Source organism: Channa argus, chromosome 1 (assembly GCF_033026475.1).
Source record: "Channa argus isolate prfri chromosome 1, Channa argus male v1.0, whole genome shotgun sequence".
In the NCBI taxonomy this organism is placed as follows: domain Eukaryota; kingdom Metazoa; phylum Chordata; class Actinopteri; order Anabantiformes; family Channidae; genus Channa; species Channa argus.
In genome coordinates, this window is record NC_090197.1 from 7450414 (window position 1) to 7477218 (window position 26805).

General features: G+C 43.5%; 1 protein-coding gene across 2 annotated transcripts; it reads left to right on the forward strand.

The window, feature by feature from the left end:
• Positions 1–62: 62 nt before the first annotated feature.
• Positions 63–16416, forward strand: tcf19l (transcription factor 19 (SC1), like). 2 transcript variants are annotated; one of them, XM_067475041.1, is made up of 6 exons: positions 63–6570; positions 7763–8706; positions 10294–10463; positions 11117–11510; positions 11925–12432; positions 12608–16416. In XM_067475041.1, the coding sequence occupies exons 2-6, from the start codon at positions 8436–8438 to the stop codon at positions 12945–12947; spliced, it is 1683 nt and encodes a 560-aa protein (XP_067331142.1). In that variant the 5' UTR covers positions 63–6570; positions 7763–8435; the 3' UTR covers positions 12948–16416. The 2 variants fall into 2 exon arrangements, with proteins under 2 accessions (XP_067331142.1, XP_067331228.1); XM_067475127.1 differs by having other exon boundaries at positions 63–6545.
• The last annotated feature ends 10389 nt before the right edge of the window (positions 16417–26805 follow it).

Below are 26805 nucleotides of genomic sequence, written 5' to 3' on the forward strand. Positions count from 1 at the left end.
GATGAGACAGTGTCAAGTTGAAACATATTTAAAGAGTAGCATGGACGGAGGTGATTAGATTAAGCTCCCACAGTCCTAACAGCTGCTTTTTTACTAATTACTTCTCCGTCCTTGCTGTGGAAAAAGCCCGTGGGCTAATCCAGGTCACAACAAACTGATTTACACCGCAGACATGTCACAGGAAGAGAGTGAAACATCTCCCGCTGCTGAGGAAAATGCAAGCACTTGTCCTTTTCCCTCGTAAGTCTGTGTTCTAGTCGGAGCCTCTGCACACTTGAGTGCAGCTTTGACACCTTCATCTGGGCAAATTCCATGGCAACATCAATCACATGCTGCATCTTCTGTGACCGCGGGCGATTTTCACCCGAACGTCGCCAGTGCCCCAAGGATCCCATTTAGGCGTCACCGTTTCTGTCGCCATTGACAGCTGTTAGCAGCATGGCTACCTCACGCTGCAAACGAATTGACGTCAGACTGGGAAGCCTGAAAGATTTACGACCTATTCACTAAATGCAGTCAGACAGTTACATCAGTTTGATGTCTGGACATAAAGCACAAAATTTAAGGTGATGATTTTCAACCAAGAAAAACTAACTAGCGGCTTGTGTAAATATAATGTAGTCGTCTGCAAAAAAAAAAAAAAAAAGACAAGGTTAGATTCTTATTCAGGAAAATATAGCTTGGGGCAACTCTTTGGGCATTGTGTGTGTGTGTGTGTGTGTAAAGTGACTTGCAGACTCTACTCGCATGTCATTGAATTATTAATTGTGTGTAGCTGTTTTATAGAGCAATGCGTTTGCTCATCCAGGGACATCTTAACTTGGATACCGTATAAATACTGTAAGGCAACTGTAAGACTCCCAAAAATATCCCTGATATTAGGTTTAGTTGGGCTAATGACTGACAAACTGATCGATGAAGGATTTTCATTTACTTCCAAAGCAATATTAACTATAATGGCACTGAAACATTACACTCACAAGGTGGTAGGAGGAATCTGGCACAGCACATCTCAATATCGGTCACTTCATCACACTTTTTCACTTTTGTAAATATAAAAATATGTGATATGCATGTGTATAGCCACAAAATACTAATATGTTCCTTATTGCAAGGCTTATGCAATATTTTATACTATGGAAACGCTGTATTTATCCTTTAAGAACAAGTCCATAGTCAGTAGAAAATGTCCACGTGGTGCTTGAGAGGCCTTCAGGTGGGAAGACTCTCCAGCACATATCACTACTTGTTTTGGCCACAGTGATGGTGTGTGAGATCCTTTCATCAGAGTTTGCCTCAGCAGGATGTAGTAGCATTTCTGTATTTGCCTCAGCGGTGCACATTTAGACAGGATGCACAAAGGTGTCGGGAAGCAAAAGCCTGACAGCGTGTGGTTCATCAGCCACGACATTATCAGTTCCTGAAAGTATTTGAGATTTGTGCGACCTTTTAATTTCAAACGTCACGAAAACATGGCAACATGCATCGCAGTTTTTTGGAAAAGGTGTCGTGAGCGTGAGCATTTCAGGCTGCAGCAGTCGCAGAAAAGTCTGAAATCCTGGAGGAGCTGAATCGTGGGGGTTTTAATGTTGTGGTGGACAGCAGCCTGTGCCCAACAGTGCCATACTGTGGCTGATTGGTGCAAAACCTCAGTGGTACGAGATCCCTGGTTCGAATCCGCCGCCTTTCTGTGCGGGGTTTGCATGTTCTCCCATCGTGGGTGCTCCCGTTTTCCTCCCACAGTCCACAGACACGCGTGTCGATTGGTTGACAGAATCCTGTGGAGATATTCCGTGAAAATAAAGATAAAAAAATTCTAAAACATTACTGGTGAAATCTCACCGGATGTACCGTTGATCTCATAATACATCCAGCATGTCTTCTTGCTTGGGTTTTTCTGGTGAGTTGTCGCACATCCTTGCGTGTCTTCACCATCTGTTGATCAGCTGTGTAGTCAGTAGGACTGTGTGTTGTGTTACTCCTGCAGCCGCATCCGTGAGCAAGTTTCCACAAAACAAAAAAACCCCAAATGTATTAACAAAAAGTCGCCTTTACTGGTAGTAATCTGTATTAACACTTCATTTAAATCTATTACACTCATTTCAAATTTTAAATTATGCATTTTAAATGAGTTGTAGTTGTGACAACAGGACAATTTAATTAATGAATGGAATTTGGAATCGCTATCTTTAATTTTTTTAAAGATACCAATTCCAAATTCCACACCTTTGTGAATCTGTCTTGCTTTTGTGACCGAAGATGAAATACGGACAAACGCGTGAAGCCCCTCGCTTCTGAGTCCACCTTTTCAGGGTGAAAGGCCGCCTTCGGATTTCAGCACGTGTCTGTAGGAATAATAACAGTGTAGGTTCGGGCAATCGGAGCTGACGTAGGCTTTATGAAAGGATTTCACTTTCTATCACTCAACATCGGCCTGATGTTTTCTTTTTCATTACACATCAGAGCCGCTATTCACAAAGCCTCTCAGAACAGAAGTGCTGATCCGTTTGTGGACAGTTGGAGATTTAATAAAATGTTCTTTCAGTTCCGGTAGTTTCACTCCTCTGTTAATCTACTATTTTCTATAAACCCAAAGGATATAATAAAATACCATGAAATGATGTCTGCAGCGAGGCGCTTTGCTAATACCTCTGATTGAGAAACTTGCTTTAACGCAGAGTATCAACCGCAGCTTTTGACACTAAGATCAATTAATTTTAATTCTCTTCAGTGCAAATCGGTGGCTCTTTGCTGTGATTTAATTTTGTCTTAGCTTTGGTTCAGAACAGATAATCAGAGAAAATAATTGAAAATCACCGATCTCTGTCGCTCTGCCCAACATTTTATGAGCAGAAAACACACAATTTCTAATCGGATGGACCGTGTTAGTTGAGCAGCACTTCTACTCTGGGCCACGTTGTGAATTATTCAAAAACTCACTGCACCCTGTTTTTTGCAGTCAGACATCTATGATGTTTTTTTTCTGTACAAGAAAAGTAAAGAAAAAAACAAAAAACTAAAATAGTATTTGCGATTTTCATATAATCTGTGTGTGTACATGTGGACAAATGTGCATCATCCGAAGTGGATTTGCTGGGGCTAAAAAAAAAAAAGAAATTCACACTTTCTTTAAACGAGTGCTCGAGTACATTTCATAATTAGAAGTTTTTTGTAGCATCACATCCAGCACCAAAAAAAACCAAAAAAAAAATACACTATTATTGCTACTTCTGTGTCTCTTTACTCTGATATTATAGCCTATACCTGCTGTCTCGGTGTTTACCTAAGAGTTAGTGTAACCACAGCATGCTGACCTGTAGATTGCTTGTGGGACAGCAGGCGCGATGCTGATAGCTAATAATAACAGTAATAATAGGAATTGCACTTTTCTGTACAGCTGATCTGGTTGCCCACTTCTGGCCCTGGTTCTCCGTGATCCCCCTGACTCTAAACATCCCCTTTCACGGCGGCATTCAGCTGAGAGTCTGTTTTTTTCCCCCTCAGGTCGCCAGTCATCTCGGGTGTTTTTATTTCACACGGACACAGTTGTTGGAAAATGTTTCCTTTGCTAGTAGACATTTGGTGCCGTTCCTTGTATTGTATAGGAGTAAAATCATGGATTATGAAAGTGTAACACCTCCATCTGGTTTGGAGTTTGTTCGTTTTAGTGTTTTATGTTACACTTCTGTGTCACAGGTGGAAATGAAAGTCTAGCCCTAACCCTGTCCTGATGAAGACGTCCATCCTACGATTTTCACGTCTGTGATGGACTGTATTAGTCACTTTGTTTTTTTTCATGCACAGTAGTAACCTGGTTACAGTCGGGCCCTGATTTCTCCTGATGAATCACAGATTTCTCTGACGCGCTCATCAAGTCTTTTACTTAATCCATCACTTTCTAATGGGTATTTTTAATTTAATTTTATTTTTTTTGTAGTCAGTTGGTTTGTGATGTGAAAAGCTGCTCCGTTATGTGTGAAAAGGAAACATCAGGATGCAGCATCTTCTGTGACTATACATCAAATCTCAGTTCAAGTGATGCTTCGATAAGAAGTTAGAGGGAGAAATCACATTACTCATCAGATGTACAGTAATCAGGTTACTTACATGCTTGTTTTTTTTTGTTTTGTTTTGTTTTTTGGGAGAAACCCGGTTTAAGTTAAAAAATACCAAATTGTTTTTTTTTTTTAATCTTAGTGGTATTCTGTTCTGTTTTAACACCAGCTCTGGAAAAGTGTGAACAACCATGAACCTGATTATTCACCTGTGTCAGTGAATGTTCAGATTTTTATTTATTCCGGCTAAATATTACACTGGGCTCAGCGAATGCCATGACCAGTCTGTCCATTGATTCGCATTCAAGTTTATCCCAGGTTTTAAATTAGTTTTGATTGTCTGGGAAACGGCACAGTCAGGACAGCTGCTGAGACGAACACAGGCAGAAGTATTGTCATTGTCAATAATACTGTTGCAGAAAAAAACGCCTTTTTCTTCTGCTGTTGTGGAGATGAATATTATTGTTTTCTGCATTGGAATAGTTTCACTCTGATTTACATTAGGAAACAAGTGTTGATGAAGGCCATTAGCTGAAAGGATAATGGCGCCTGGGAGATGTTGTTTTCACTGAAATGAGGCTGGAATGATTGTCTGTGTGGCTGATTTTTGGCCAAACATAATGTCATATTTAGCCTTTTGTAGGTCTCTGTTCTTTAGTGGAATCCAGATCATTCCTGTCAAACCTCATGACATTTATCCTGTGAGACTAAGCTAAGCGTAATGTGCGGTTTATCATCCTTGACCCGCCGACATCAATCGAATGTTGCTTAAGGAAGTAAATTCACAGCACATTGCCGATAATATCTGGCACTTTGTTTTTAAGAACGGGTTACATGGAGAAACCAGTAATTCAGCGAATCCAGTTATAACACCAAGTAGCATTTACAAATCAAAGACCAGAGCAACAGAATCGTTCCGATAAATGACGTCATTAGCTCAGTAATACACTTCATCTTTCACATACAAATACGCAAGTTTAGAGAGCGGCGAGCCTCGTTTTCAGGACCCGTTGAGGGTGAGAGGCGTCTGCTGAAAAAAATAACACTGTCACAGTTCAGGCAATCCCAGCTGATCGTTTATGAAAGGATTTCTCCCCCTGTCATTCAACCTCAGTCTGATGTTTTCTGCTTCATTACACGTCTCTGTTCACAAAGCCTCTTAGAACAGAAGTGCTGATCCGTTTGTGGGCGCAGGGAGATTTAACAAAATGTTCTTTCAGTTCTGGTAGATTCTCTGTGATTCCTAAGAATAAAGTCATGATAAACACAAACATGTGCGTTTAGCATTGGACGTGTTTAGTCTGTGAGCGGAAACCTCATGTTACACCTTAAAGGTTTTGACTCACGAAATTCTGGTCCGTTCACTGATTTTGTCTGCACGCACGTTGGAACCTGCTTTTGCTTTCGTTTTGAAAGACAATGCAGACTTCAGTGTTTGCTCGACCTTTTTCCAAAGCTGGGCAATTATTGACCTTCACAATACTTTACTTCATTGCCACAAAAAAGCAACTACACCCTTTTGTTTGCTTGATGAATAAGTCAGTGATTACTCATATACTGATACTGTATCTGACCTTTGGGCATCCTGCACAGGTTTTTGTAAAGCTTCTCTCTTTTCTGTATTGAATGAATTAAAAACGAAATGAATTTTCAACAGAATCGGGAAGTTTGTTTTGTTTGTGCTTTTTTTTTTGGTGCACTGTCCATTTGATTTATACCAACTCAATTATTTATCATCAGACTTACCATAAGTACATTTACTCAAGTACTCAACGTAAGTGCAATGTCAAGGTACATGCTGACTTTACTTGAGTATTCCCATTTCTGCTACTTTACAATTCAGAGGGAATGATTGCACTTTACTTACTTTACACTACTCTGGTATTCAATGTAGCTGCTTTAGCAACTAGTTATTCTGCAGGTGCAGATTCTTCCTATAAAATATAATGAATTAATAAATGAGCGAAGGGACATAAACTCATTGAAATCAGCTCCATCATGAGGAAATGCAGTACTAGTGATGTTTACGCATGAAGTGCATATATACAAAATATTCAATAATGTTCCGCATGCAGTAATCTGTCATTCTGAAATGAGCCGTTCTGCATCCTGAGTATTTGTACTTTTTGGATACTTGATACTTTTTAATAGAATATCTGTAGAACAAATCTCTGGCTCTCTGTTGTTATTCAGGAACAACTCATACCCCCCCGCCCCCCCCAAACTTCTCTAGAAGGCGCCCTGGACGGCAGCCAATCGAGGCGGGACAGGAAGTGACGTCGCCACAAGCGCAAGGAAGCCCCGGGAGTGGCGCGCCAAATTTCAAAGGACTTCCTCCTGGGAGGAAGGGACCCTGACAAATAGCGGCGATAAAATACTCTACAAAAAAAGCAAAACAAGATGAAGCTGGAGTTAAGGAGTTAAACCCGCGGGCCGAGCAGTCGACGGGGGGTTTCATCGGCGAAGATTGGAGGAGTAAATCCCGAGGAGGTGGGAGCGCAGCTGTGTTTTTGCTGTAAGTGTCAGGTTTGACTTTCAGGAACTAACGACAGCTAGCTTAATCACGTCCCTGCCCGACACGGCTACTGCTCCGAGCTCCGCGCTCACCAGCCTCGGTAAATGTGTGGGCTAACGCCCGGGGGTTAGGTGGGGGGGGGGGATACAGTTCGAGTTTTACCTGACAAACCTTTACGTTCTGGGGCTTTTATTGTCTCTGGCTTTGTGTCCCCGGTCCCGGGATTTGTCAGGGAGCCGTGTGCGCGCAGCTGCGGCGCATCGTGCGGCGCAGACCTCACGAAGTCAAGGTGGACTTAAAACTAAAATACGGGGAGACGAAGCCCTTTACTGGAGCCCTTTAACATTTAATACCATACTTCTGCAGCACTACACATGATCAGAAGTGGTAGAAATATACAAATAAGTACTTAAGTGAAAGTAAAAGTACTCGCCGTAGTTGCAAGTTCTTTAAAGTCTACTCAAAGTACAAAAGTGTAAATACTGCACTCTGAACCTATTGAACTTGATGCTGTTAAAGTACATATGCAATGTTTTCCTGTTAAGTTTAATTTAAGTGCAGATTGAAGTCGAGAACCAATAATTAAAAACTACTTTGTGACAATCCACCTTTGTGAATAATAGACGTCAAACAGAATTGACCATTTTGGGAAGCAAATGTTGAGCGCTACACATCAGGGAAACAACTTTTTAAAAGAAGAAAACATGTATTCACATTTAGATTTGTACTGTAAACTGCGAACAGACTTTCACAAGTGCAAAATATGGCAGATAATTAACCACCTTCTGTTTTAACAGCTGCTGCGTTTTATAATAATGCATCATTTACAACTGTAAAAGGGAACTGAAGTAGAAACTGAAATTTTCTACTTCAGTTTTATACTTCTGAAATTTAAAACCTAATTAAATTAAAACATAACTAATTGTTTGGTAGAGGGGGGAAAAAGGAAACCATCTTAGTTAGTTAGTCAGTGTAATCTGTGTGTGACTCCTTAAGAACTTCTGTGATCTTCTAAAACAGTGAATTTACCATCTGTGTCTTTCAGTCTGACAGTAACTCAAGTCTCTATGAAATATGTCTCTGTGTTTTAATGTGTTCTGAAGTGTCAAACAATTGATTATTTAATTTCTGTGTGAGCTGACACCAAATGGAGCGATTAAGCAAAAGCCATTTTTCATTTGTTTCCTTCCAGATCAGACCGTCCACAGCCGTTCCACCCCGTCAAGCTTCCCACCTGTGAGATTTCTAATGTTGGCTGATGTCAGGAGCCTGCGATTTTAATCTCTCTGTCTCTCTCACATACTCACACACACAGAGACAGAGTCTCAGCTGACATCTGTTCAAACCTGAAAATATTAAATGTCACAACTGAAGCTAAAAGCCACAGCTGTCAGTTTTTTGTTTACTTTTCATGGTCTTAGTGTTTACTGCAGCTTTTTAACAGCACAGTAACACACACACACACAGTTTTTATTTTAGAAGCCACCGTCTTACATCCTCCACTCCAGGAGGGATTTGGTGTGTTTGAGTAAGGGCTCACACTTCATCCGCTCCTATAGTGCTCTCTATCCTCATTATTCATTCATGTATTCACAGCAGGACACAACAAGTCATCAGCTTTCCATGCTAATGCAAACACCTGTTGCTGAAAGCTGCTGCACCTGCCTGTGACCCAGAATATCTTCTCTTCCACTGTAGCTTTATGTTAATGTTCAAATCCTTCCATTTGAATCCCATCCACTAGTAGAGTGTTGTCCAATTATGGATCACAGCCTCCTGTAACTCGGGGCCTCTCACAGATAGGCTGTGGCCTCTGGTGGGGGCAGGTGGAGGTTAGTGGTGGCAGACAATCAAACCCTTCAGCCATGCTGTCCGGGGTGCAGCCGTGCTTCCAGCTGCTCCGGATCGGTTCGTCGACGGGCAACTCGGCGCGGGACCTGTACACGTTCAGGCCGTCGTTGAGCCACTGTGTGTTTCGCTTGGGTCGAGCGGCCGAGCTGTGCGACGTCACGCTGGACTCCACGTCGGTGTCCCGCATCCACGCCGAGCTACACGCAGAGAGGGAGGTGAGCGGAGGAAGCACAGCAGCGCAGGAGGAGGGATGGAGGGTCCACATAAAGGACAGGAGCAGTCATGGTAAGAGAGAGGCTGAGTCTCTCACACACACTCACACTCAGTCACTCATTCTACCACAATCTCTCACACACACTTATACACACGCACACTCAATCACACACATACTTACACCACAACAGTCAAGATGAGACTAAAAAAGGCAAACCGACACACTCTCACACCCATCTACAGTCATCATGGGAGAGAGAACACAGCAAAATCACACCAGGTTACAAGAAATCTGAACAATTCTACAGAAAAAAAACATTTTCAGAAACACATTATAAAGAAACAGCGAGTATTATTTATGACAACTTTTTAGTTTGCAGTTAGTTAATTTGTTACCAAAAGAAAATCGCCTAAATAGCAGTTAAAACGCCGTGTGGAGGAAGTAATAACATGTCTCAACTTTTTCTTGTCTTTGATTTTATGTTGTTGTTAACTGGAGGTTGAAGTCGCCTCTAAACCGACTGCACTGTATAGCTATAAAGATAAGTTGATTGGAGGATTCAAAGCAGAAACAAGTTGCTTATGGACTTATGATAAATGAGCAAAATGTGAAACATCCCATAGTTGCAACCTCACCTGAAAGATGTGAAAAGATAAGATGTGGGACAGTAAAATCAGCAAAAACTGCACTAAACGGACATGAGGTTTGAGAAAGTTTTAAACCCATGAACCATCAGACCCATTCAACAAAATAATTGTTTTAAAAATGCTTAAAAGTATTTGGCTCAGTAAGTATTTTATGTCGTCGTATAATGACACTTGCAGTGTTATTGGAGCACGCGAGGTTCCATCAGATGCTTTGAAGAGCACCGTGACTTTTGGTGCTGCAGTAATCGCAAAAAAGTTCAGAGCGGTGGAAAAGGGGGGAAAACGGACGACCAGAGAAAGAAGAGCAGTGGGGGGGGGGGGTTGGAGAGGCAGTACATCGTACTACTTCAGTGTACTAATGGTCTTTAGTGGAACCTGAAGTGCACAGGTAAAAAGGTGAGTGTAAGTTGGGCCTCACTTAAGAGCGATGGGCTGTGGCTGACGGGCTCAGAATCTAAACTGCGGCTCTTACGGCCTAATTTTTCAAGTAATTTCACAGTCTGTTTCACACATTTTTCACGTTGGCTAATAAAACGACATTTTTAGTATTCTCTTCGCATTTCTCATTTTGTGCTGTCATGGCCGTTTGATTGCCTCGTAGCCTTCCAGCTCCTCAATTCTAGGTCCATTTCACAGACTGTTTTACATTCCCCCCCCCCCCTCACTTCTGGAAGCTGTAAACACATTGATAGTCAGCAAATGACTTTATTTTGAGGCTCTGCTCGCATGATTTATTCTTCCTTGTTTGTCAGACGTTCATATATTAAAAAGTTCTCTGATTGTCTGGCTCGGAGCCCTCGACTGTAAAACGGTTGCTTGATTGCTTGGACTGATCATGTGGCTCACGGGAGAGTTTCCCCAACATTTGCATCTCGACGTGGCCGAGGCCCACGACATATAATTTTATTTGAGTGGTACAAAATTCAGTGCAAGCTGTTTGAAGTTACGCTCATTCTGAAGCAGATTTCATTTAAAGAAAAAAAAAAAACCCAAATATCCTCACGATGCCAGGCACCTGGGTCAATGAAGTCCGCCTCCAGCTTGGGGTCCAGTGGGAGCTCTCAGATGGCGACACGCTGACCTTCGGCGCCCAGTCAGCCCCAGGGAGCCCCGAGTTCTACTTCCTCTTCCAGAAGGTCAAAGTTCGTCCACTGGATTTTGACGCCATCACGATTCCAAAGGTAATTCCTTTCCCCAATTCGCCAACTTGCTTTCTACGGCTTTACCTCAGGGTGGAGATGTCCATCAATGCATTTAAACCTCCCTCTGACTTTCCTTTATTAATTTACATTAATGAATATTTCCCCTGCTTCCAGCGGAAACACTCCACGAGATGACATCCCCCGGAGGAGTTATTCATCATTAGATGATGTCATCTGGGGGGGTTTTGGAGTAGCAGGTTGACTATGATCACAAACCTCATAGTATGAGCAACAAGATGACATAAGCTGAAGTAGACAGATGATATAGGAAAATCAAAGGGCAGTTTAATGGCATTTATGTACATGTACCTCCCCAAACTAGAACCAAAGGAAGCAAGTTCAAAATCAGTGAAGGCGTGTTTTAAAGATTCAGTAGCCGTAGTCTGCTGTTGAGTGACTGCAGTTTTCTGTTCATCAGCACAGATGACACCTTCTGGCTCATTCCAGATTGGCTGGTAAACGCAAACCTTTTACCTGCCAAGCGTGGAAAATCAGCTCAGTGACAGTTGTGAGTGCAGGTGTCAGGATAGAATCATGTGCCGTCACAACTTTATTTGTATAGGTTTGAAATGGCAATTTGTTAAAACTGAACCACAGTTCAGTTAAAATTCAATTAACATTTTGTTTTCTAGGCGGGAACCTTTTCTTCAGACCTACAGAACCGGATAAGGACCAACTTGGACCGCAAGGTGGCTGCCAACCTGGACTTATCTAAGCTGTCCATCAACCGGGCCACCGTCATCCTCAACTCCATCGGCAGCCTTAGCAAGATGAAGGGCAGCGCCTGGACCTTTAGGAGGAGCCACAGTCACGAGGGGACTGTCTCAGACCCCGGCTCCTCCTCTTCGCCTCCGCTCGCCATGGGCTTCTCCTCTCTGCTCCCTCCCTCCACTCCTCCGCCCTACTCCTCCGCAGCTCCGGTGCCTTCGACGAAATCTCTCCCTGCAACTTCCCGGAGCAGGAGGAAGTCGGCTCACACGGTGCTGCTCGAGGATGACAGCTCGGATGAGCCCAGAAGTCGAGGAGGTCAGGCTCCGCAAAGTTCTGTTAATTAAAAAAAAACAAAAAACAAAAACAAACAAACAAAAAAGAAAGTTGGTGAGATTTTTTTTTTTTTTTTTTTTTAAACTAAAAACTAATTTTATTAGGATTTTTTTTTTTTCTTTGGAAGTTTATTTCCAACAACTGAAATGTGTAAAAGCAGTTACAGTCACGCAAAGCATTTTATCATAGTTATTATAAGTAAGTAAATTATACCAGGGTTAAAAGTTGGACGAAATAGAAAAACTACACCGTCAGTGCCAAAGTTGTGTTTTTGCAAAACAGATGGATGCACAGACGGTGTCCAAAAATATGCTGTAAAAAGCTTTCAATTGAAAGTGGATGTAATCACAGCTTTTATTACAGTTTTTTATTTTCTCTGTGTGCGATGTGGTTCAGCTATGGCAGGAGTTGTGGATGAAGGACAGAGAACAAGAGGAAAGAAGCGGCGCCGGCTCTACAAGTCTGAGTCAGAGGGTTTCAGCTCTCCTCCTCCTATGGCGCTGCAGCCCAAGAGCCACAGCAACCTCACGCGGCCGCTGGAGGCCAAGCCCTTCCCCGTTGGCATCAGGACCATCGGCAGTTTCCACGGCGCCATGACCAACAGCAGACTCAACCAGCATCTCCTCCAGGCGTCGTTCACCAACGCTGCTGTTCACAAGCAAGAATCGAATGGGGTGCATCGGATCAAGACGGTGGTGCGAGGAAACCTCGCGGCTCTCCGCCAGCAGAAGCCTGCCCACTGCTCTCCCACGGCGCAAAGAGGCAGGCGGAGGGCTCACAGCTCTCCGGTTTTCTCCCCTTTGGTGGTGGGAGGGGAGAACTACAGCCTGGCCTCGCCCTCGGTGAGGATCTGCACAGAGGAGAGGGGCAGGGTGCAGCTGAACCGATTTCACCACCAGACTAGGTAAGACGAGGACCCTCATCAGGGGTCATCTGGGTCACAGTTTAAAATCCACAATTGGTGGCTTAAGGTTTTAGTCAAAGTGTCAAAAGCAAATTATCTCCTAAACTGATAAAACCATTCAGTGTAATGAGGTTTTTTCAAAAACATTTTTTACCCTCTTTTTTTTTTTTTTTAGCAAGCGACGAGGTCGCCCCAGAAAACACCCTCTCCCTCCCCGCCCTTCCCTGCCATCTCCATCGTCCTCGTCTTCCTCTTCCACGTCCTCGGCCTCGTCCTCCTCCGGCTCCTCGTCTTCCTCCTCTGAGGACGACGACGACGACGAGGAAGAGGATGAGCCGGCGGTCGGGTCAGTGGAGCCCTGCGCGGCCCTGCGATGCAAGCTGCCCCAGCAGGACACGGTGCAGTGGATCCAGTGCGACGTGTGCGACGCCTGGTACCACATAGACTGTCTGCACGTGGACCGTAAGAAGCTGCTGATGGACCCTAACGCTGACTTCCACTGCGGCTGTCGCTGACAGATGAGTTGAGTTGGTGATGGTCAAAGCAAACGCTCCAATTCAAAACTCTAGTTACCATGATTTGCGCTTAAATGTTTATTTCCTACAGCTGCAGACAGAACTCGGCAGATTTTTCTTTGTCTCACGCCCACTGACCTCAAACGTGACTGTCAAGGGTGGAAAACCATTTCTACAACCTGATCTGTGGCCTAAAAGCCGCACGTCTGCTTCACAAACCTCATATGCACTTGGTTCTAGGGCTCAGTGACATGTCTCGGATTTCATTACGGCTTTGGCTGCTTGGAAAGGTGCGATCAGGACGGGAAAACACAATGAAATGTTTGAGTACACTCTGTTGACCGGGGGGGGAGGGGGTTGGGAGATAAATGAAATGTTTCAGGTCTGGCTGGCACAGCAGCAGTCTGTAGTCTATACAAAGTGATTTAACTTTCCTGGGGATCTTGGTGCAGCCACCTTCACTGTTTTACCGAGCAGCTCACTGTTTATAAGGGCACAATAGGACCTTCAGTGAACATGTGCTTGGTTTGCATGGCCCAAAAAAAAAAGTTCCAAAATCCCCCCCCACCCTAAAGAAAACAGCTCTCAGCTGGTGTGTTCCCACCTCAGTGACGATAAAAGTTGAATTTCTCTCACTGCTGCTTTCCAGGGCAGCAGCATCTGTCTAGGAGTGGGCGAATGATGCTTGAAGACAATTAAACTGCAGGAAATGTGTCAGCAGACTTCCACTGTAGCGGCTGATGAGAGGTGTTCTCGGGACAATAATCAAACGTTTTCAAGCAAGGCACTGCAGCAGGAGCAGCGGCGGCAGATGCTGAAATTTCGGGGGAGAAATGTGCGTGTGCCGGGGCCCTGTTGTTCTGAGAAGTGCGGGCTGGCTGCTGCTGGATTCAGGAGCAGTCATTACCAGTGAAATGTCATGAAATATCATCTGCTGAGGGTAAACACATTCAGCAAAAAGCTCTCGTCGTCTCCAGCATCTATTTTCACTACTGAACTCTTGGGTTAGAGTGGACGCTTTTGTCTCGGGGTGGAGGGCCGGACCTGACTGTGCTGTTCGACACCCCCCCCCCCCCCCCCCCCCCATGAACAGCAGATGTAGACATATCTTTTCTCTGGTGCTGCTTGAGTAGAATACATTTTTAAGCACCTTTTACTTTATTTAATTCAAAACGTATACTTGGCGTCGCCTCACCGGGACAAACGCTGTTTCGATTAAAAACGGCTGTGGTTCATGCGGCTCAGCTTTTCACGTGACAGTAGTGTTTAAATTGTCTGGTGTGCTGTTGCAGAAAAGTGCGTCTATCGTTTTTACTTGGATCAAACCGTTTTTAGGATGAGGTTCAAAATGGGAGAGAAAAAAAAGTGAAAAGTAAAAAAAAAAGAAAAAAGAGAGAAAAAAGTTTTAAAAAGATTCTTGGGCAATAAAATAATAATAAAAAAAAAAATCTTTAAAAATATGTACATATAGCATATGACTAATATTGTGGACTGCAGCATCGCAGGATAAAGGCTGATGATTGCTTCCAGCACGGTCGAATCAAATGTTCTCCATCTTCGACCTCACTGAAGCCTGCAGACTGATTACACAGCGACTTTCCTGCTACTTCGCTGCCTCGCCTCAGCGGGATGGTGTGATGATTGCACGAGCAGCCGCACGGATGGCAGGAAGTTGGGAGGAATCCAAAAAAATCGAATGATAGCGAAACCTTTGCTAAGATACGAAATTGAGACCTTCAGCGATTCCGTGGTCGGAAGCCGTTGGCAGCATATCACTATAACCTCCCTGCAGTATTACAATATGAATTTTATTTAGGACCTAACAAAAGGGTGTAATGCAGATTTTGAGGACCTGTCTGTTCCTCTTCGGCCTTTCAGTTTTCTCTGTCTTCAGTCAGATGTGTTCGTATGTCCCAAAAAAAAGGATTTTGTTTCACATTGATCCAGCAGTAAATGTTGCATCTTAGTTTTTGTCCCTCTTTTAGATTTCGAGTGCTTAAGATACTTTCCAGCTTCACTCAAACAAATGTGTTTCTCTACGCCACACCTGCACCTGTTGTGTCCCTGCTTTCATGTGGCGGCGGCAGACGGTTGTAGACGGCCTTGAAAGCCGGTTCTTCCCCAGACTTCAGTTACTGGTGTGCAGCAGCTGACACAGCGACGAAACGACCAAACGCGTGACTCTGAAAGTTTAAGGAACGTGGGTTTTTTTTTTTTTTTTTTTTTTTTTCAGTGCAGGACGTCACACTGCCGTTTCCCTTTTTAATAGTCCAACCTTGGACTTCACGTTGTGTCCAGCCTGAGCTCCACACTGCAGCTGGTGTTAAATTCTGTTCTCGGCCGTTGGCTCCAACAAAAGAGGGATCACAGTCCTATCAGCGGATGTTTTATCAGAAAACCAGAAACCTGCTCCCAACATTGCAAACATGTGAGGCAGTTTTTCTTCAAAAGGGCACCTTCCCTTAGTTCTAGGTGAGATTAGCTCCGCTTAGCGCTCTCTGTAATCAGCTTTTTTTCTGTTTTTGAATTGGGAAATAATCGATCGAAAGCTTTAATTTATCCAAAGCCGGCGCCAGTGTGCAGAATATTCTTGTCTTCACTTACTTTGTACTTGTGCTCTTACTTATACAAATGATCACCAACATATTGGTTGATATGCAATTGTGCAAAATGTAAGTATTCACATTGAATTCGTTAGCAGACTTAAGCCTCCATCTTTGCTCCCTTTGGACACTTTAATTAACATCCTTTTAATTCTGTGATCATTGTTTCAAGTGTGGGTGTGTGTGTGTGCTGCACACTTACTTCCTAATAACCACACGAGTAAATGGAAATTAAGCTAGTTAACCCGATAACCACGTCCCAAACCGCTCTTTCCATTCCCATTGCCTCTGGCTGGTGACTGACGCTCACCATCTTGGTCTTTACACTGTTGTGGTCGCATCTCATTTTCAGTGTTTGTTTGTTTGTGCCATGTGCTAAATACACAACACACTCAAGTGTTGACATGTTTTTTTTGTTTGTTTGTTTTTTTTGTCATTTGGGGATTTTCAAAATGTCAAACTCGTAAGGTGAAGTTATTCTCACTGATGAGTTCAGAAATGTTGCTAATCAAAGGGGATTGTTTTGTAAATCGCCATATGATCCATAATTCAAGTGTCTCGGAGCTTTGAATCTGAAGCTCACAAGACTTTTTCTTCACACTGCCTTCACTTTAATTGTCACATGGAAATGCAGAAACACAGCACAGCTTGACTTCATTGGTTTTGTGAGTTTGTACAGAATTAAACCAACTGTCACGATCGTCTCAGATGCCGCGAGCATCAAAGTTATCGGAGAAGAAAATAAAAAAAGAAATTCAGAAAAATTGTATCTTCATAGCTGTTTTTTTTTTCTCTCTCTTCCCAAAGGAAAAACATTTCAATGATCTTTTTTATGCATTCAGCCCAAGTTGTCATAGATAAAACAGATATTAGAAATTTACATTTTGTTTTCTCTGTCTTTTGTGTTACATTACAGAAACCGAAAAACGTGTGAATTCGGGCAGAGAGGTGATACATCTGATTATTATTTTAATTGTTGTCTTGTGAAATCATCACAACAACGAGTCATCAAGCAAAGAGCATCGTCGTAATTGAAGCCCATTATCTCAAATCTTTTTTTTTTTTCTTATTTATTTATTTTTGTGACTTCATAATGGATTTGGCTTATCTGGGTCCCCATGCGTGAAGTTACACTTCTTCACAGAATTATCGCTGATGGCATTTCCAAAGAAGAGTGACACATCGACGTGCTACACACGAGCACAGATAAAAATATTCTAAAGTACTTTCTGTTGGTATTTGTTCCCCTTCGCTTTAATGCTGTTTGGGATTTAGATTAACTTCAAATGGTCAGAATTGCTGTGTTTTTTCCCCCATCAGTCTACATTCAATAACTTCCAAAACACAATGTGAAAACATGTTTTAGGAAATGTTTATGGTTTATACATAAGTGTTTGGAACCTATATATCATTGCTGATTATTCTAAGAAAAATTGGCTGTGCAGACGTGTGTAAAAGCCTGGTTATAATTCTATAAAAGGGCTGTTTGTTAGTTATGTTTTTGCATCTGTTCACCGTCAAGTCCTAAAACAAGTTAGAGGGTCCAATATTAAAAATGCAAAATATGTTTTTTTTTCTTTTAAGCATGTGCTAAGAAAAATTATCAAGTCTTACATATTTGCATGTGGCAAAAGTAAGTGACCTTTCGGCTTAGCAGTACTTTTGTAAAGGAAGTTGCAGTTCAGGTGAGGCCCTTATTTAAAGTAGACACATTTGGGTCTTTGCTATCAAAGGTTAATCACAACGCAGGCAGGTTTGGATGCTCACCAGGCTGGAAAGTGGCTTTAAAAAATTTTTTTTCAATAATTTAATTTAATTTTTGTTGGTCAGCCATTCCTGGTGAGGGCAGCAGTGGTGAAAGTCAAGTCACAAGTTCACGAGTCTAACACTGAAGAAAGCCCCCTACTCTCCAAATAGAACATTGCTGCCGCTCTACGATTTGTTCGAGGACACGTGGACAAACCAGAATAACGTTCGCTTTGCTTGAATGTTTGGTAAAAATGACTTGGTCTCTACGTTAATCCTCCGAAAATGCTGGGGAAGGACCTGAAGCAGGTGGTTCATGCCGCAAAGCTAACCAACGTTAGCGTCCTACGTTCTGTAGGAAGGAATAAGTCCTTTGTGCAAACTTGCTTTTGCCACACGAATTAGTGCGAAATGCAAAAAAAAAGTATTGGCGTTTTACACAATTTGAAGGGGATCTTCAGTGCAATTTGGATCGTGCTGCTCGGATGACTGACAAAAGCGAAATATATATATATAAAGGGTTTCACTACCAAAACTGCAGGAAAGAGGCTTAAAATTACCAACAATTTCAGAGTATTTTTCTTGGGTTTTTATGTCTGGCTGTCATTTCTCTCCACCGTTGTAAAGATGCAGCATCTCTTTTTTTTGGGAGAGACATGAGACGTGGGCAGATACACAGACTCACACAGTGCACACACACTTTACGAAATGACTCTATATGTCACACCACATGTGTGTAACTCCCAACTCCAGGAAACCTATTACACACTCGCGGGCCAGTGGGTAGATACGGAGGAGACGGAGAGATTATGGAGCTGAAATGCCCCTCTGCCTTGACCTGCAAAGATGGAGGGAGACAATTACATTTGTCCGAACTGTTTCCATAGCAACTTTCCTCTCTCTCTCTTCGTTTCTCTGTCATTACATTTTTTTATTTGATTTTTTTTTTTTTTTTTTGTTGGGGGGGCGGTTTGTGAGGCGCCAATCAGTGCTCCAACCTGTAACAACACTCAGGACCTTCATTCTCCTGATGACTCATGGACTGAGACAGTGGTAGGTGGAGAAAAGCTGATTTGATGAGTTTAATCTAAAATGGTAGGAGTGTGTGTGTGGTTCTGTGAGATGGGTTAAAGACACCAGTAATACGTGAGGATGCTCTCGTCTTGCCTCAGCACCAGTAAAGGGACAGGTCACAGGGAGATGAAAGCAGGGGGCCGAGAAGCCCATGTTCCTTATAGCAACTCTCTGGCCTGTCAACACACACACACACACACACACACACACACACACACAGAGTAATTTTTGCCTCTGTCATCAGAGCACTGCAGCAAAAAGCCTGCACTCCTGATTCTGAATGGCATGTAATGATGGTGATATGAAATTCGGCTTCTCCTCTGATGGGAAATGGCTCATGACAAGTAACTAGCATGTGGCTCGGAATTTATTTTATTCCAATTCACATTAATGTTCGCACAGTTCCCGAATATAATAACTGAAAATATAACAATTCAGTTAAGTAATAATTAACCGGATGGAGGCACATAACACTCAAACCCACTGAAATGACAGGAAATTGTGAAAAAAAACAACAACACATTTGTACCATTTTTTTTCTTTTTGCCTAAAACTGCACTAACTTTCTAATTGTGCATTTTAACACCACCATGTGCACCATCAGCATCTCTTACTAATTTCCTTTGCTCACAAAGCGGAAGATGCGGCGAGTGAGAGAATGAAACTAGATGATAGTAGCTTCCTTTGTTTTTACACTTCATTGTGCTGGTGGGCTCCAGTAAGACGTGTCTCGACTTAGTACTCGCTTAAGCTCCAGAACTGCTGCCTCCTGCAGTTTCCGTAATGCAACCTCAAGTGCATCTCCCATTAGATGCTCCCTGCCTCCTCAGTTCCCACATAGCGTCTCTGTTTTTAACCGCTCCTCCAAAGACACAGAGGATATCAAAGAAGGGAGGCAGAGCAGATTCCTTGTGGCCAGAAACTGAGCTTCGTGCTGTAAAATCGGTGCAGTGGCCCTTTAAGTTGACTGAACTGGCTGCAGCTCAGGATCCCTGTGCTCGGGCTAAGCAGGGGATTAATGAACCGGGGTAAAATGCTTCGGGTTTGTTCATTAAGAGCCTCCCTCCAAAACTGATCCGACTCATAGCACCTGGCAGAACGTGACAGTGGTGCACAACCTGAGTAAACGCCTGCCTTTCATTAGGTTTCCCCGAGGCCCAGCAGGGGGCAGTGTCGTTCTTGTCCAGTCTAGCAGACGCCAACCGAGGACAGTGAGCTACAGCAGAGGAAACAAATGTGTGGAGCCACTCCCTGCACGTTACACCCAGGCTGAAATCATCCCGAGCCCCCTCAGAGAGCACGGCCGCTGTTGTTCCCCTTCATTGTTCCGTTGTTCAGTAGGTGGGATTTCGGGTGGTGGGTGACGCTTGGGCCAGAGTGATTTTAACGAACCCGGGGGCAAAGTTGCGGCGTGTCATCGTTGGTTGTGCAGACCCACATCGTTGTATACAAGACACAAATGTGTGTATGTATTTGTGTGTGTGTGCTGACAGGGTCTTAAGCGTGGTGTGTGTGTGTGTGTGTGTGTGTGTTAGACTTCTTCACTGGCTGAGCCCTAATAGGATCTCAGGAGCAGCTGTTGATTCATCCCAATAGCCTCTCACTTTCACATTTTGCTCTCCTCTCCCCTCCTTTCATCTCCTCGCGTCCCCTCTCCTCTTTTCTTCCCTCCTCTCTTTTCATCGGATTTTTTTTCTCCTTTGGCTGTTTTTATTTGCCTCCTCTCCTTTCATCTCCTTATTTCATCTCTCCTCTCATCCCGTTTAATTTTTCTTGTTTGTTTTCCCATCACATCCCTCCTTTGTTTCCTCTCCCCCCCCCCTCCGTGTTGTCTTTCCCCATAAATATCATAGTTGAGGAGAGGTGGTGATGGAGAGGTTCAAAATATTACACCCCCTCCTTCTCTTTTCATTTTCTAGTCTACTTATTTCCTCTTCCTTTCATTTCTTTTTTCTCTGCTACTCCCCTTGTTTTCTCTCTCCTTGCCTCTGTCTTTGCTTGTTGCTTCACCTCACCTCCCTTTGCTTTATTTTTTTTTTTTTTTGGTCCTCATTTCTGTGACAGACCACTTCTTTTTGTACCTGAAGCACTGTTTTAAACCCATTGACATGGTAATGAGGGGGGGAGGAACATCTGTCCTGTAACCCTGTCATACAATCTGTCAGTGTGCAGGGAATCTTCAGAGGAGCTGTACGGATAAAGATGGCAGATATGAGTTGGGGGGGAAATTGCTGCCATACTCTGTAAAAAAAAAAAAAGATTAGTAGTGTCTTCCTGCGATGCCTGGACAAATTGTAGGACTAGGTGGTTTGGGTTCTGTGATTATCATGGAGACTCTAAACTCTGAGTTTGCAGCAGAGCAGCAATGGGATGTTATCACACCAATAAGCGGCTGTTATCATTATTCACCTATATCGAGGAAACATTTATGTGGTCGTCAGTGACGGCAGTAATTAGGACATGAGCAGAGCAAGGTGATGTATAGAGAGCAACAGGTCCATGTAGAACGGACAAAGCGTGTGACTATAAAAACAGGAAACTTTTTTTTTTATTATGATTTTTTCCTCAAACCCAACAAAGTAGATTTGTTCCTTCAGTGCTTTTATAGTTTTCGAGCTGAGCAGGAGGTGGAGTAGGGCCTGATTAACCCACAAACAGCTGTTAAATCAATATGAAGGCATCGATATGTGTGTGTGTGTGTACTTTGTGTGTGTCTGGAGGACTTAACAGGTTGTGCATTAGGAGGCAGAACATGGAACGTGGAGCTTGTCATGGTTCTCACAGCGACTGTTACTACGGCACTTCCGGTCACTGCCACAGCTCCAGTGCACTTCCAGAACTTGATCGATTTACGAGAAGTATTAATGAAGTAATACTTCGTGGTGCAGCAGGCGTGTGGCACATAACACGCCGATGAGCAGGCTGAGGAACCTCACAACATCTCAGCTGCCTCAGGTTGACCCCTCTCCTTTCTCTGCTGTGCTAATTGCTCACTGGTTTAAGATACAGCGCAGCCGTGTTTGTCAGGCCCCTTTTTTCTCAGAGTTCAGGCCCAAACAAGTCTTCCCAGCTCAAATATGCATGTTAGGTTAATGGATGAGTGTGTGTGTGTTTGTACATTACAGCTCCGTGTAGACAGGCTGGGTTTACACTATCGTTTGGTCAGCGACAGCTGGGACGAGGTCCAACACTGAGCTGGATAAATGCTTCAGATAATGGATGGATGCAGAACAAAAAAAAACAAAAACATTTTTCGTATTCAGTGAAGAGATGTGTACATATGGAAGTTGCCTGGTTTTCGTTTTCCTGCCCTCTTCCTTTACCTCCTTTCCTCTCATCTCTCCTTTACCTTTTCCATTTCTCAGCGTATGTCTCCTCACCTCATCTCTCCTGGTTTCCCTCCTTTTCGCTCCCTCTCCTCCCCTTGCTTCCTCTCAGCTACACTACATTTTCCATCCTCAACTCGCAAGTCTTTCTTTCTTCTCCTACTCTTTCTCTTCCACCGTGTCTCTTTTTGCCTCAACCTCTCGCTCTTTTGCACCTTCATCTAACAGGAAATGAAATTCTGGCTTATGGGCTTATTTCAAGCTGTCCCCAGTTTGACCTTTGTCTCTCTCTGTCTCTCTCTCACACACACATACCACTATCACGTGGTCGTACATCATCTTTCCCCACACGTACACTTCACTCACTGACGACACACACACTTGAGACTCTCAGCTCACACACTCTCTCTCTCTGCGTATATGCACACATTTACACTACACACACTCCACTTTTCCACCCACAGACACACACACACACACACTCAAACACACGCTCCACTTCATTCCACATTGTTTCACCTCACAAATCACTCTCAATTGGCTGAAGCCAGAAGAACACACAGCCTCTCTAAACTGTTTAATAACACCATTAATCATTTTGCTTTGACTTTGCGTTGCCACCACCGGCTCCATACAAGTGGGTTACAATTTAAGGGGGCCCCAAGCTATGACAGCGGCCCTCAAAAGCTTAGAATTAATTGGTCTTTTGTCCCGGGCCACATAGTACCGCGCATATCTGACCCAGACTCCATTTGGCCGAGAAGCGGGAACCTCATTCCGAAAAAAGTCTGCACCTCGTGCTTTAAAAGTTGATTTACGGAGCGCGAACAGCACAGTTCAGTCTCTGGGTGCTGAGGTGAAGGGAGGCAAAGAGAGAAACATAATGATATATAGAGAGATCAGCATTTGACGAGCAGCATCACGTCATGATTAACGCCGCAAAATGAGACAGATGACGGTGTTTTGAAGTGAAAGCGGGTCACGTTTGCTGCTCGACTGCCAATTACGTTTACTCAATCCAACGGCAAGTTCCTAAAATATTTTTTAGTAGTGGCGTGTGATATTTTCTTATATTACAAAAGGTAGTGATGAGCATCGCAGGCTTGTCTTTAATCCTTTTCTTCACAAGCCACCGATCGTACATGAAAGTCGCAGTGTTTCGTATCACTACAGTTTTAAATTCCATATGTGCTTTCGGTGACTTTGTACCACATGAAAAGCAGCTTTGGGGAGTAAAAAAAAAAAAAAAAAAACGTTATCTAACTGTACTTCTCAACACTCCTGGTATGAAAGCAGCACCCGGTGCTTTGGGATGGTCCTTAAGACCCCGAAAAACATTTTAACTTTCGAGCCAAAGCTATGAAGTGCTCAGTAATAATACATATTTCCCCGAGTACAATTCCACCGTAAGAACTCCATCCACCTTTTGGGATTATTTGTTATATTCTGAAGAACTAGAAAAGCTATTAAAACAAACCTCTGTGCAAAGATTTTTTTTTCTTGTTGTCAATAACAACAAGTATAATGAACCTTACTCTTCAGTTCAAAGCTGCACAAACCGTCACGCTAATGCATTCATTTGTTTTCTCTGCTCTATCCGCACTTGTGATTAAGTATCTGCTAAAGTATGATGAGGCTTTCATTTGCTCACGTTCAGCCCAAAGAACTTAGCTAATGACAGGGGGGAAGATTGAGCGCAAATGTGGGAAAATACTGCGAAGGGCAACTGGGATTTGAAGTATGACACACGGTGGGTTTTATGATTTAACCCAAGCACGCAGAGCATAGAAGCAGCACATTGGAAAACCTTTGCATGCTCAGAGAAAGTGAGCGAGGCAGCAGTTAGGCCGCCATGTGTTTCCTTTTAGACAAAACAAATAGTGGAAGTCATGTTTGGGGGTCAGACTCTGGTTGCTGCTGCTGCTCCAGAAGTCTCCAGCTGCACAATGGGCCTCTAGAAAACGTCTGAGCTGGCTCGGAGTTAAAAGCCATCGAGCGCACACCGCAAAAAGATTAAGAGGCTCCATAGCTGTATTTTCACTTCCTCTAATGTGTGAGTTGTGGTGGCTGTGGAAACCGTCCCTCCATTAAGAGCATATTGAGTTTGAAACTACGTTAAAGTTTATCTGTGGGAAGTTTTGCCTTGACTGACAGTGGTGGCTGACAAATATTTGTCCACGTTCGGCTCCAGGGAGACCTCGTCCTGTCTCCGAATATTAATTTCCCGGCTCCAAGATGCTATGGGAGGTGAACGCCACACCAAGTTACAGTATGTGCCTTCAGAGACGCGTAGGAGACATCACACAATCTGTTGCAGAAGCACGGCGTCCGCTGACACTGGGAATCTGGGAAATCCCTCGGTTGCACAAGGAGTAATTAATTTCGCTGACAGCACAAACCGCACTCAGTTTCCAGTGAACACAGCGGGACCAGTTGTTAGTATGTGAAATCCTGCTCGCGTTAGGACTTCAGACATCACAACAGATCAGAAAAAAAAGGCCAGCGTCAATGCAAAACACTTTAAACTTTGGGAAAAGATGCAGCTGGAGATTTCAGATCCTCTTAATGACTATTGTTTTTCGGGTTAATGCCCCTAAACGTCTGAGCACAGCGGCAGAAAGTCATCACACTGTTTGACTAATGTGAACTCTGCTGCAGCTGCAACGCACAAACACCCCATTAATGAGCATTTGCATGAAACTGCACTGATCGAATTAGGCTGTGAGTAAAATAACAAGGTACCAACTTAATATCTCCACCGATCTGCTGAAATGGCGGAAAAAAATAACCAACTCATACGACGTCCCCATGTCCTGGCGGTTTAAAATGCTGAGCATGTCCACGCATGCAGCATCTCTGCTTCTAGTCTGGCTCCTGACCTTTGGTGCTTGTCATCGCTCCTGTTCCTCTCATTCCCTGTCATTGCCGTCATTTCATAAATACATGCAAACAAATGCCCAGAAATGAATGTGTCTGACATTCAGTGTCAGTGTGGATGAGACAGACAGATGTTTCGCATCGGTACATTAATCCAGCGGGGTCTCCGGCAGAAGCAGATCCTCAGGAGGGTTCAGCGCTCGGCTCAGCACATCCCCGGAGTCTCTCACTACAGGCTCCGAATTAGAAACCTACTTTCCAGCGAGGCAGAAACACGGGTCTCCAGTGTAGGGGGACATCAGCAAATTAGCAAGACAAAGAAACCCAAGGCTAAACATGTTAAAAAGAATTCATAATTTAAAGGGCAAATTCTCCCTCGGATACGCTCCCTTATCATCAATCTGGGATGTGCGGCTCTGTTGTTTTTTTGGTTTTTTTGCAAATAAAATGTAATTTCGTCAAACCGACTCGCCCCCAAGCCTGCTTCATTTTTCACTGCATGAGTTGGCGACCCCCCCCTCCTCAGAACAACCTTTATGGAAACGTACATCAGTCATTTTTATTTGTGCACATTTAACATTATGGGTCTGTTTATAGGAAAAATAAAAGTTTGACTTCACGGATGCTTTAATAGCGACGTAGACAGATGATAGAGCCGGACAGACAGATAAAATAGATGGATACATAATGGAACTATCCCAGTCTGTGTCCAGTGTTCCCTGCTCCACTTGGTTAACGATCTGTGATTCAGGCCTGTTAAGGTGCAGTCTGATGGTTCAGGGGACGACCTGGTCTCTGTGGCAATTATCTGTCAGTCTGTGAAGCCACTGCTCAACTTTCTGCACGGGAAGTCGTTGTGGATCTGCGAATGTCTCGGCTCGAGGGGGGATGAGCTGCGTTTAGCGTGCAGGAGGGCCGGCAACAATGCATCGCCGACGCGTCGTAGTTAGGTCACGACGCTGACAGTCGTCGCCTGAGCTTCCCCAAACACCAACTAGAAAAAACAATCCCATGTCGCGTTTGTAATAATCAGAAAAAAACAAATTGATAACCATCAAAATGATTCTTCTACAAGTCAAATTCATTTTGGGCCAGTGTGCATCATACAATGAATGCAGAAGTCTTAGCACTGTTGGTGTTGTTGTCTTTTCGTGTTTGCTCAAACACACGTTGTTCATATATGTTTGTATGTCTCTTCTCTTCTCTTTGCAGTGTTTGTTCGAAAAGCTGCAGCTCGGTGGTGAAACTGGTATAGATGTGTTTGTTTGTGAGCGCGTGTAAAGTAGAGTGTGTACAGTTTTCTACATTTATTCAGATTTTTGTGCCAGGAAACAGTGGAAACTTTAACCCCTGGAAAACATGCAAAGTAGGAGCGTTAGATGGATTTTGCCACCTTTGGACACCGTCTCTCTCTCCAGCTGTACGTTGGCAGTGCAGTCCTCAGAGTGCTATCGATCTTTTCCTCAGACTCTCGCCAAAGAAAACAAATCAACCCAAATTTCTCAAAATGTTGAATTATTATTGCTTTAATGCACAGCGCACGTCCTCTGTGCTTTATGGAAATGGCCTGGCTGAGTCTCCAGAAACTTTTCTTTCTTTTAGAAAAAAAAAACAAAAGTCTCTGTTGCTCCAAAGTTGTATATGCACATTCTCATCATCACACCTGCATAATGGGCTGTTGTCTAGGTGCAGACTTAAAATAACTTCTACTAGGTCACAACTACTGCTGCTGACTTTAAAAGTCAGCTATGCTATGGTAAATATACTCCTTCCCCGTTAAAACCCATCTGTGTGTGACAGCTCGACAGTCTCCCAGTATTTTCTTCAAGAGACTGATGCTATCAGCTGCCATTTACAACAACGCCATCAACACCAAAAAAACGCAGAACTGGGCGTTTTTGCTGGACAGAGATGATCAGTTCAGATAAACAGTCGGTTTATAACGGATACGAGCGCAGCATCCGCCGCATACTTTAAAGACACCGTGAAACCAGAGACAATCGCAAAGAACGCAGCCGTCCACAGCACAGACTGCGTGAGTCATTCACATTGCCAGCATTTGATAAAGACACACAGTCCTTTCAAAGTGAATCCAGATGATAGCATCTCTGATGAAGGGCAGCTTTTTCCAGGCTGACATATTGGGGGGGGGGGAATACATAGAGATATATAACGACAAATGTCACTCAAATGTACTTTTTGTGTTATGGAACAAATACAAGCAGAAACAGA

Bases quoted from the DNA above. Each gene is read 5' to 3' on its own strand.
- tcf19l (XM_067475041.1), top strand. From the start codon at position 8,436: ATGCTGTCCGGGGTGCAGCCGTGCTTCCAGCTGCTCCGGATCGGTTCG. The intron at 8,707-10,293 runs GTAAGAGAGAGG...TCACGATGCCAG, and splicing joins AAAGGACAGGAGCAGTCATG to GCACCTGGGTCAATGAAGTC. The intron at 10,464-11,116 runs GTAATTCCTTTC...TTTGTTTTCTAG, and splicing joins ACGCCATCACGATTCCAAAG to GCGGGAACCTTTTCTTCAGA.